The following is a 12,566-nucleotide window of genomic DNA, read 5'->3' on the forward strand; positions in this document are numbered from 1 at the left end:
GACTAAATAAATAATAATAAATAATACATACTCCATTTTATATATATACACACAGACACACATATGTATATACACATATACATATAAATCTATTCGTTTTATCAATTTTCTTTATCCATTCATCCATTGAATGGACACTGTTTCCATGTCTTGGCTATTGTGAATAATGCTGCAAAGAACATGGGAGTGTAAATATCTCTTTGAGATACTGACTTTGTTTCCTTTGGACATATGCCCAGAAGTGGGATTAAGAAGACAAAAACTGTATGATCTCACTTATATGAGGCATCTGAAAAAGCTGAACTCATAGAAACAGAGAGCAGAAATAGAATGCTGATTGCCAGGGGCTGGAGGACAGGGGAAATGGGGAGATGTTTGTCCAGGAGTACTAATGTTCAGTTACAAGGTGAGTAAATCTGGGGACCTAATGTGCAGCATGGTGAGTATAGGTGACAATACTGTATGGTACACTTAAAATTTAAGAGACTAGATCTTAAATTTTTCTCTTTATACACATACAAAAAAAGATAATCATTTCACAATGTATACATGTATCAAAAATTCACATTCTATACAATAAATATATTCAAATTTTGTCAATTATATTTTAATAAAGCAGCAAGAATAAGAACTGCAATGTTAAACCAGAGCTTCTCAGAGAACAGCTCATTCCAGGTCTGGGCAAAAAATTGTACAAAATGAGCTTGGAAGATCCAGTCATTACAGAAAGCAAGGAAGCTATCAAAAACAGTCAGAGTTGGCTGGGTGTGGTGGCTCATGCCTGTAATCCCAGCACTTTGGGAGGCTGAGGTGGGTGGATCATTAGCGGTCAGGAGTTCGAGACGAGCCTGGCCAACATGGTGAAACCCTATCACTACTAAAAATACAAAAATTAGCTGGGTGCAGTGGCGGGCACCTGTAATCCTAGCTACTCAGGAGGCTGAGGCAGGAGAATCACTTGAACCCGGGAGGTGGAGGTTGCAGTGAGCCGAGGTTGCAGTGAGCCAAGGTTGCACCACTGTAATCCAGCCTGGGCAACAGAGCAAGACTCTGTATGAAAAAAGAAAGAAGGAAGGAAAGAAAGAAAGAAAGAAAGAGAGAGAGAGAGAAGGAAGGAAGGAAGGAAGGAAGGAAGGAAGGAAGGAAGGAAGGAAGGAAGGAAGGAAGGAAGGAAGGAAGGAAGGGAAGGAAAGAAGGAAAGAAAGAAAGAGAAAGAGAGAGAGAAAGGAAGGAAGGAAGGAAAGGGGAGGGAGGGAGGGAAGGAAGGAAGGAAGGAAACACAAAAAAATCCTGCCAGAGTTATATCAAAAGAACATGTTAATCATGTTTAAATATGTACCTTAATAATATCTTTATTTGTTAGAAACCCTGGCCTTTATCCTGCCTGTTCTTTTTTTTTTTTTTTTTTTTTGAGACAAAGCCTTGCTCTGTCGCCCAGGCTGGAGTGCAGTGGTGTGATCTCAGCTCACTGCAAACTCTGCCTCTTTGTTCAAGCGATTCTCCTGCCTCAGCCTCAGCTGGGACCACAGGTACCCGCCACCACACCCGGCTAATTTTTGTATTTTTAGTAGAGACAGGGTTTCACCATCTAGGCCAGGCTGGTCTTGAGCTCCTGACCTCATGATCCATCTGCCTTGGCCTCCCAAAGTGCTGGGATTACAGGCATGAGCCACTGCCCCTGGTCTATCCTGCCTTTTCTATACAAACTATATACTAGGGTAACCAATAGTTGATGTAGTTTCTTTTTTAGAGTATTTCAGCTAATGAATGAAGGAGTAATAAACTAAAAATATAATTATTTTGTTATTCCTAATGAAATAGTGGATCTAGGTGGTGATCATAAATGGCTGCTTTGAAAAAAAAAAGTGAGAGACAAATGTTACATGCATTCTGATGCAAGTATTCAGTACTGTTGTGAGTGTTCTTGCAAAAGAAAAATCTAACATAAGTGTGATCTAGCCTCCAGATCTAACTACCAATTTATAGGAATTACAGGGGACACCACGACATGTTAAATGACACCACACGATGCAATCAGCAAATTCCAAATGTGCAAAACTCTACAGGGTACATGACCCACCAGTTTCTTAAAAAGAAGGGTTAGAGGAGGGAAGGCATATCTAAAAGAAAATATAAAAACACGTAAACCAATTGTAGTGTCTCCTATTCAAATAAACCGACGGCAAAAAAATAAAAATTATAAAACAATTGGGAAAATTTGAACATTGACTAGATTTTGGGTTTTTGTTGTTGTTTGTTTGTTTGTTTGAAACAGAGTCTCACCCTGTCTCCCAGGCTGGAGTGAAGTGGAGTGATCTCGGCTCACTGTAAACTCCGCCTCCTGGGTTCAAGCTATTCTCCTGCCTCAGCCTTAGCTGGGACAACAGGCACCCACCACCATGCCCGGCTAATTTTTTTATTTTTAGTAAAGATGGGGTTTTGCCATGTTGGCCAGGTTAGTCTCAAACTCCTGACCTCAGGTAATCCACCTGCCTTGGCCTTCCAAAGTGTTGGGATTACAGGCGTGAGCCACCGTGTCCAGCCTAGATTTTGTTGATATTAAAGAGTAACTTTAAGTATGCTAATAGAATTGTGATTATATTGCAAAAGGATCTTCATCTTTTAGAGATATTGAAATGTTTACGGATAAAATAATACATCTTGGTTTTACTTGAAAATAATTCAGGGTGGGAAGAAAGCAAGCAAGGTTATATACAGATCAGGGGTTGGCAAATTATACCCTAGAAGTCAAATCTGACCCACGAACTGTTTTTGTAAATAAAGTTTTACTGGAACACAGTCACATTCGTTCATTTATGTGTGATATGCGGCTGCTTCTCCACTACGATAGCAAAGTTGAGTCATTTCAATAGGTTGAAATGGCCCACAGTTCCTAAAATATTTACTATTTGACCTATATAAAAAATACTGATCCTTTGTATAACTGACACAAGGTTGGCCATGAGTCCATAATTATTGAAGGTAGGTGATGGATACGTGGGGGTTAATTATAGTAGTGTTTCTTTCCTGTATGTTTAAAATTTCCCATCATAAAAAGCTTAAAAGTTTGGTTTGGTTTTGGTTTGTTTGTTTGTTTTGGGATTTTTTTTGGTTTTTGTTTCTGGTTTTTTGAGACAGGTTCTCACTCTGTTGCCCAGGCTGGATTGCAGTGGCGTGATCAAGGCTCACTGAAGCCTCAACCTCTGGGGGCTCAATTGATTCTTCCACCTCAGCCTCCCAAGTAGCTGAGACTACAGGCACGTGCCCACCAAGCCAGGTCAATTTTTTTTGTTTGTATTTTTTGTAAGGACGTGATTTTTTCATGTTGCCCAGGCTGGTCTTGGACTCCTAGGCTCAAGTGATCCACCTGCCTCCGCCTCGCAAAGTGCTGGGATCACAGGCGTGAGCCACTGTACCCAACCTAAAAAGTTTAAAAGTTTTGTTTTGTTTTTTTAAAGTGCTGATAGTCCTAGGAGAGAACTTTGACCTGGCCTTTGATTGGCTGTTAACGATGGCATCATAGGTCTGCTCTGAGGGGCAATGTGTACCACACACTGCCTCTAAAGATGCTTTCAGGGGCTGAGGGTGAATATGACTCTCCACCCTGACAACTACTTTAGAGTTGGCAAAGTGTTGGGCTGCCTTAGCTGCATCGAAGACATCAGAGGACTGTGTGCTGTGTGGGAAGCAGCCTTCTTCTCCTTTGCTTTTGCATTGTGCTTTGAAGAACCTACTATATCTAGAAAGAAACTTTTTATGCTCAGAATGACAGACACTTTACCTCTTCAAGGAATATCTCCTTTCCTTGCAGAATAAATTGATCCTCTAATGCTATGAAGATAATGACTCTTAGGAGCCCCTGAAGTTGACAAAAAGTCACAATAATTCCTATACATCCTATACAGGTATACACGCATCCACAATTACATATGTATGTGCGTTATGCTACAAAACCACAAAATACCCTCACTCTTCAGATACACTTGCCAAGTATAGTGTTTCCTAGAGAAACAGGGAATTAAAGATTCTGTAAAAGTAATTTTAAGTCATTTTAAAACTCTGACTCTAGTTAATTCACGAAATGAGTATTGAATTCTCTGCCCCCACAAGGCATGCTACTAGGCACTGGAGAGATGGAAAAATGAGCCAGGACTGTTGGTGTGCATCTGTAGTATCAGCTGCTCAGGAGCCTGAGGTGGGAAGATGGCTTGAACCCAAGAGTTCAAGACTGCAGTGAGCCATGATCACACCACTTCACTCCAGCCTGGGTGACAGTGAGTCCCTGTCTCTTTAAAAAAAAGAAAAGAAAAATGAAAAATGAATAAGGCACTGTTCCTGGATTTAAGAAATTCAATCTAAAAGTGATTACAGGCCGGGCTCAGTGACTCACGCCTGTAATCCCAGCACTTTGGGAAGCCGGGGTGGGCAGATCACTTGAGGCCAGGAGTTTGAGACTAGCCTGGCCAACATGGTGAAACCCCATCTCTACTAAAAATACAAAAATTAGCTGGGCATGGTGGCAAGTGCCTATAATCCCAGCTACTCAGGAGGCTGAGGCAGGAGAATCGCTTGAACCCGGGAGTCAGAGGTTGCAGTGAGCTGAGATCGCGCCACTGCACTCCAGCCTAGGGGACAGAGTGAGACTCCTTCTTAAATAAATAAATAAATAAATAAATAAATAAATAAGTGTGATTACAGTGGTTTTTGTACAATAGTCCCTCCTAATCCACCCCAATGGATGCCAAACTCTTTATATACTATGTTTTTTTCCTGTACATACATACCAGTGTAATTTAAAGTTTATCTATAAATTAGATGCACTACTCTTGCACGTTGGGTCCATTATTAAGTAAAATAAATGTTATTTGAACACAAAACAACTGCCTTGACCGTTGGTTTGATAATTGAGATGGCTACTAAGTGACTCACAAGCAGGGGGTGCCTACAGCCTGGAGGACAAAGGGAGGATTCATGTTCTGGCTGGGGCATAGGGGGCTGGCGAGAGAAAGATTTCATCACACTATTCAGAATGACACAAAATTTAAAGTGTATGAATTATTTATTTCTAGAATTTTCCATTTAATATTTTCAGACTGTCATTGACCATGGATAACTAAAACTGTAGCTTCCTTTCACCAAGTACTTAGCACACACGCCCACCTGTGCTAAGCATGTTAAAGGTTTTATCTTATTTAATTTTTGCAACAACCTATGAGGCAGGAGTTATTATTTCTATTTTATGCATGAAAACACTGGCCATTAGAGAGATGGAGCCACAAACCCATGCCTGCCACATTCCAAAGCCCACTCTCCTGAACATCATTGGTAGTTTAAACACTGGAATGACAATTTTATTATGTTTTCACCATAAGGAACCATTTATAAAGAAACTCCAGATCTTGCCATTCTATTGGGTTTCCTCTCATCTCTTGTGAGCTTGATGGCATTTATGATGAGTACCTTTAGCAGGAGTGAGACATTTTTGCTTCTGCCAGGCGAGAAGGACAATGTGAAGGGAAGGGGAACACTTTGCTGCCTTACCCATCAATTTCATAATAACAAAAGATGTGGGTGACTATTATTTTAAAGATACATTGAAATTGTCTCTACATATAAATGTAAAATATGGCAAATTGGAAAGTTGTTTTGCACACACAACAACCAAATTCCATTTTTTTTTTTTTTTTGAGCATGTTGACCTCCAGGACTGGCTCTAGGCAAGACTGTGAAGAAGCTATGGTGTGCACGTTTAACAACTGGCTGTCCATAAAAATGTATGGCATGTTTATTTTAAATTTTACTGACGCAAAGAATGTGTCTCAACCAATTTATAAGCAACAGTAAAATAATACTTTTTTTTTGAGATGTGCTTTCACTGTGTCACCCAGGCTGGAATGCAATGGTGTGATCTCGACTCACTGCAAGGTGCGCCTAGCCAGCTCAAGTGATACTCCCACCTCAGCCTCCCAAGTAGCTGGGACCACAAGTGCACACCGCTATGCCTGGTTAATTTTTAAAAATTTTTTGTGGACACTGGGTCTCACTATGTTGCCTAGGCTGGTCTCAAACTCCTGGCCTTAAGCAATCCACCTGCCTCAATCTCCCAAAGTGCTGAGATTACAGGCATGAGCCAGCCAAAAAAATACTCTTTATTGTAAATTCCAATTCAATAGTCAATTGATTTTCACAGAATGCTTTCATTGATTTTTTTGTTTGTTCAATTCTTCTATCTGTACTCAACCTATACTTGGAATTGACAAATAAGTGAATATCCAACATAAATGTTGGCTAATATTTCTATTTACATTAATGAATAATATGAAAGTGAAACAATGAAGACATATGTAAAACTTCTCTTAATCTTCATAAAGGGAGTGGCTTCCTTGCTGAATCAGATAACAGTTTTTAAATACTGAAAGAACATTTCTTCAAATTTTTTTGCAATTTACAATATAATGGCTATAAACATTACATACTTTTACTTTGCTTTATTAACATTTTCTCCATCTTTTTCTCAAGTCCAGACAATTAACCAAACAGTGAATCAAGCCCTGATTTGTAGCATTTGCCCATTTTCATGGTATAAATACTTCATTCCTGCCATGGTCTGCTGCAAGCTACCATCATTATGTCATTAAACCCGGAGTTGAGAAGAGATACATGACAGCATGTCATTATATAGAATATCTACCTTACAAATACAATAGACATAATAACCTCAAGTGCATAAATAACAGTAAAACATAGTAACATAATTAGGAAAAGATAAGTGTGGTGTTTATAATTTATTTAAGTTGTATTAGTTTGAACTCTATAAAACTGTGGATATGTAACCATCTTTAGACCACAGAAGTGATAAATAAGTGACTGATTCAACATGAAACACATTCAGGATGTTTAAGGATGGTGGAATTGTGGTGGGTGGATAGAGAATGATAACAATAATGGCAGCCTCTACTATTTATTGAATACTTTCAAAGTCTGGGCACTGTGAAAAGCTAGGTTTGATTCTCTGTGATTTTCAACAATCAAAGCAGAATTTCCATTGATTACTTTTTATCTAGCTTCCCCCAAACAGTTTGGAAAAACCCTGATAGAGACTGGAGAATTTCTGGGACTTTAGTTCCAATTAAAGATTTGACACAATATATATGAAACACTGCATATGCAAATAGCATTCATGATATTTTACATAATTTTTTAACTAAATACAATATATAGCAGAACAAGCACTCCTTTTGGAGTATGAAACTCAACACAAGTCCCAGCTTCATTAAATACTTACTGTATTGCCAGCTGTGCATTTTGAGCTGCCTCACAGCTTCTGAGGGCTGGTTCCTTATTTGTGATTTTAGTAATAATACTGTCTGTGCAGATTCACATTGCAGAATAAACAGGAGATTCAAGTAGGAAAAAGAAAATAGAGTGCCTTCTAAACAGTCCAATTTTGCAGAGGTGGTGGCTTATTATTATAGAATCATAGCCTTCTGTATCTGTTTCCAGGATTGTTTCCTGGGTATGCCCTTCGACTGGCTGGGAAGCAACTACCAGCCTTTGGCAATTTTAGGACATTTCTGACCATTTGTCTTACAAATGAACTGTGTGGTAGAATTAGGTTCTCATGACTCTTCAAACTGCCTAGTCACATTTGATTTACTTATATTATAATAATAACGATAATAATAATTATCATTATTATTTTGAGACAGAGTCTCACTTTGTCCTCCAGGCTGGAGTGCAGCGGCACAATCTTAGCTTACTGCAACTTCCGCCTCCCACGTTCAATCGATTGTCGTGCCTCAGCCTCCCGAGTAGCTGGGATTACAGGCATGCACCACAAAGCCTGGCTAATTTTTGTATTTTTGGTAGAGACGAGGTTTCACCGTGCTGGCCAAGCTGGTCTCCACCTCAGGTGATCTGCCCCCCTAAGCCTCCCAAAGTGCTGGGATTACAGGTGAGCCATCATGCCAGCCTAAATTAAATTATTTTTATTAAAAACCCTCTCTTTGTTCATATTGATAGTCCTCAAAGAATTTTGGATTAGTGTAAATTACAGTTGAAAGCTCAGCTGGTGGTAGGAATGTTTACAAAACATTCAGGAGTTTGAAGCCTCCCAATAGCAAAGCTGGGAAGGGTCCGATCTGTGGGAGAGTAAGAATTGAGCCTGGATCCTCCCCTGACTCTCATATCTCTTTTTCCCAATCGTGGTTTGTTGCCTGGGTTTACTTGGGTCATCTGGCTGATTCATTGTTGCAGTATAAACAGGGCTGAGTGTGCTGTGTTGAAAGCCACTGAAACCGGAGGAAACTAGTCACAAAAACCCTGACTATCACCTGATAGATTGTGCTGCCTGATAATTACTCGCACTTTTCCCAGGCTAGTGCAAATCTTCAGGGGCCGTCCAGGACTACAGAGCTGTTTCACCCTACCTTGGCTTCGATCTCTTCCCCCATGCTCGAAGGTGCGGAGCTGTACTTCAACGTGGACCATGGCTACCTGGAGGGCCTGGTTCGAGGATGCAAGGCCAGCCTCCTGACCCAGCAAGACTATATCAACCTGGTCCAGTGTGAGACCCTAGAAGGTAAGTGTAGCTCTTCTCACCCTCTAAAAAGAAAAAAAAAAAAAAAATGAAATGATGTCACTCTCCAGAAGCATGGAGAAAAAAAGCCCATAATTGTATGGTTTGAGAGTTCTGAGCAGATCCTTATTCCTGCAGTCCAGATTTCTGGGGTCCATAAACTTGAATGAGGAAAAAAAAAATACATCTCTATTCATTACTAATGTAGGCAACAAATCACAGTAGTTGAGATAAGTAGTATCTGTGACACTGTCACCAACAAAAATTCAATGTTTTCATATCCCTTTAAAGTTCTTGCAGATACCTTGAAATGTCATGTATGTTTTCTCTATTTTGAAGTAGGATATCACACTCATCCTTTATTATTTATTTATTTATTTATTTATTGAGATGGAGTTTCACTCTTGTTGCATAGGCTGAAGTATAGTGGCGTGATCTTGGCTCACTGCAACCTCCGCCTCCCGGGTTCAAGCAATTCTCCTGCCTCAGCCTCCTGAGTAACTGGGATTACAGGTGCCCACCACCTGGCCCGACTAATTTTTGTACTTTTCGGAGAGACGGGTTTTCACCATGTTGGCCAGGCTGGTCTCGAACTCCTGACCTCAGGTGATCCGACTGCCTTGGCCTCCCAAAGTGCTGGAATTACAGGCGTGAGCCATCATGCCCGCCAGATTCTTATACATTTTAAAGACATTTTGACAACTATATCTAAAAATATTTGCTTTCTTTTATAATCCTGTGTATTTTCATTCTACATATTTATAAACATTTGGAGAAGGGCTTCACCAAACTGCCAAGGGATCTATGACAAAGAAAAAATATATATATTTAAAACCTTGTTCTATAGAATTTTATTCTATCACATTTCTCAGTATCTATTGATTTGAGAGTTTGAAGTTTACCTTTAATTGAAGTAAAAAAAAAAAATCAAAAGCTGTTACTGCTGGGGCCAGCCCTGGATTCAAAAGTCCTGGATTTGACTTCTGTCATGTCACCGGTAGGTGACCTGTGGCTCCAAGCATCTGAGTCTCAGTGTTCTCAGTTATAATAAATAAATACTCAACAAGTGGAAATTGTCTCTAAACTACATTTTCTTTTTCAAAACCTTACCAATGATTCCACGTCTGTAACAGTATTTTTATTATTAAAAACAGCTACACTCACTGATTTTGAAACATACTTATAAAACCCATATAGGTCAATAATAAGGTGGTTTAAAGCTTCCAGATTATTCTAGAAAAGGCAAGAAAGCACTAAGAATAAAGCCTCCTAGGAAGGGTATTAAAAGGCAAAAACGAACCAATGAACCTTCTAAAGGTGACTTTGCAGTCTCTTCAATTAGGGCTGAAGGGTCCTGAGGCCACTTGTTTATAGTTCTGACCAGTTAAAGCCAGAGTTCAGACAGAACCACCCAAGTTAGGACAAACCCTGCACTTCCATTAGCATTGGAAACAGCAAGAACCTTTCAGATAACTAATTCTGTTGGCTACAAATAATTACAGTAAAACCCCAAATCCTAAGTCACTTCAGCATATTAAAATAAGAGTTTGGTGACTGGAGAACGTTGGTCACCTATAGAAAATCTACATAAAATAAAGAACACAGGGCTGACTAAGTGTTTCTGAGAGGAGACATTTTAATGAATTCTATTTAGTTTTCAGCCAAGCTCTTAAATGAGCTAAGGAATGCAAATTTAAATGCAAGGAATACATAAAATATCTTTGTGATACCAAAAAAAAAAAAAAAAAGAAGGAAAGAAAAAAAGAATTCAGAGATAAATCAAGGGAAGCCATACCTAAAGCCATATAAAGAATTCTAGGACTGGAGAGGTGGCTCATGCCTGTAAAACCCCGTGTCTACTAGAAATAGAAAAAGTTAGTTGGGTATGGTGGCAGACACCTGTAATCCCAGCTACTCAGGAGGTTGAGGCAGGAGAATTTCTTGAACCTGGGAGGCAGAGGTTGCAGTGAGCTGAGATCATGCCACTGCACTCCAGCCTGGGTGACACAGTGAAATTCTGTCTCAAAAAAAAAAAAAAAGAATTCTAGAAAATAGGTCGGGTGTAGTGGCTCATGCCTGTAATCCTAGCAATTTGAAAGGCCTAGGTGTGAGGACTGCTTGAGGCCAGGAGTTCAAGACCAGCCTGAGCAACATAGCAAGACCTCGTCTCTACTAAAAATTTTGAAAATTGGCTGGGCATGGTGGTGCATGCCTGTAGTCCCAGCTACTTGGGAGGCTGTGGCAGGAGGATGGCTTGAGCCCAAAAGGTTGAAGCTGCAGTGAGCTGTAACTGCACCACTGTGCTCCAGCCTGGGCGACAGAGTGAGATCCTGTCTCAGGAAAAAAAAAAAAAAAGAATTCTAGAAAGTAAAAAGATAAAAATCAGGAATTTAAAAATTGCACCCTATATTTTCCGCCTAGGTCTCTTTTAATCAAAAGACTTGTCGAGGGAAGGGGATAGATAGAAGGTGGAAGAAATGAGATTAACAGATCTATCCTCTACATAGACAGTTAGCTGAATCTGGTATCTTCATTTTCAGTTTGGGAGAGAAGAAAATGTTTCAAACCTTCTCAAAGACCTCAAGAATAAAGCTTGTGTTTAGAAAAACATACATAAGCAGGCATATGCAGAATTTTCCATACAACGTCAGGGGATGAGAAACCACCTGAAGCCACCCCACCTGTGCTCTACTGCTTTATTGCCATTGTGTCTCATGATTTCTAACTCTCTCTCTTCCCAATTCTCAACTACATTTGAATCTGTGTGCCAATCTACTGTTCAGAGACTCCCAGAAATATCAAGCATGAATCATCAAACCATGTTTAGGTTATCATGACTGCTGAGAAAACAAATCTAAACAAGAATTTCATGTCCTCTGTTAGTTGAGGACACTGGGGCTTAGAATGGCTGTGACCACCTAACAGGCTGTCGGTGATGGAGGATGGATAGAGCTCTCTGTGTCTCCTTTTCCACAAAAATATGCCATTGCCTCCTGAGTATAAATTGAAGATATATGAATAGGTCTGTGTGGAGTTGATGTCCACTCCATTTTGAAACAGAAAATAATGACTGCTCTACCTGATTATTTTATAGGATGTTGAGAAATAAATAGTGTGTGAACAGCAGTTCAACTGTTGCATCTGTGAATGTACTTAGGGAGACTCAGTCTGCCCCAAGCTAGATTCAGAGCTGAGAAGAAATCAAGGGCACTTGTTGGAATAGAATCCTAAAGGCTTAAGGATTTTAGTTTACTTTTGCACAAAATATACACCATACAAACTATGGATAAACAACAGGTTACACTGTGCCATTCCAATACTATATGTTGAAGCAGGGACTTTCTGTAAAAGAAAAACTAACTTGGCCAAGATTAAATTTGCTTTCAATCTTTTTAAGTCATCTGGTCTTTAAAAGGAAAGTGTTCTGATAGCAACAAATTGTTTTAGAACAACTTGCAAGGAACATAATAAGGTTTTGGGTAAATTTAGAAGAGAGAAAATAAAGATCATCCAGCAAAGCTTTGAAAAGTGTTAGTATTCATAATTGTGCTTAATTGTGTGCATAATTGGGTTAAGTGTAGTAAGAAATACCCATGTATTCTGAGACCTGCCCCTGACTAATTGTGACTTGATTCAGATCTCCGGATCCACTGTGATTCAGTCTTTCCTAGGTACAGAAGAAGGAAATTAGTTCCCATTGCCTTTGTCACTGGTATTGCTTTAAAGTTGTATCTATAAAGAAACTTTAGGGTCTTTAAAAGTGACTTTGAACCAAAACAATAACTTTAAAAGAGCATATTTTAAAAAATAACACTACTGCTTGCATCAGAATTTTTAAAAATTACAAATAAGACTTTTGGAAATATTCTTCTCTCCTGAAAAAAGACAAAATAGTAAATCAATACTTAAAGTTTAGTAGTAAATAATCTTTTCTAAAACATATGACAACAGTGTCCACTGGCTCTCAAGATGTGGGAGGTCATTCTGG

At 39.3% G+C, this 12,566-nt stretch overlaps 1 protein-coding gene across 1 annotated transcript in view; it reads left to right on the forward strand.

Moving 5' to 3' along the window:
- Window positions 1-8,187: 8,187 nt before the first annotated feature.
- The window catches only part of ATP6V0D2 (ATPase H+ transporting V0 subunit d2), a 54,639-nt gene continuing 50,260 nt past the window's right edge, over window positions 8,188-12,566 (forward strand). Inside the window, exon 1 of the mRNA XM_004047240.4 lies at window positions 8,188-8,581. Coding sequence (XP_004047288.1) covers window positions 8,452-8,581 — 130 coding nt within the window. The 5' untranslated portion in view covers window positions 8,188-8,451. The remainder of the gene's footprint in view (window positions 8,582-12,566) is intronic.

This window comes from Gorilla gorilla, chromosome 7, assembly GCF_029281585.2.
Source record: "Gorilla gorilla gorilla isolate KB3781 chromosome 7, NHGRI_mGorGor1-v2.1_pri, whole genome shotgun sequence".
Taxonomy (NCBI): Eukaryota; Metazoa; Chordata; class Mammalia; order Primates; family Hominidae; genus Gorilla; species Gorilla gorilla.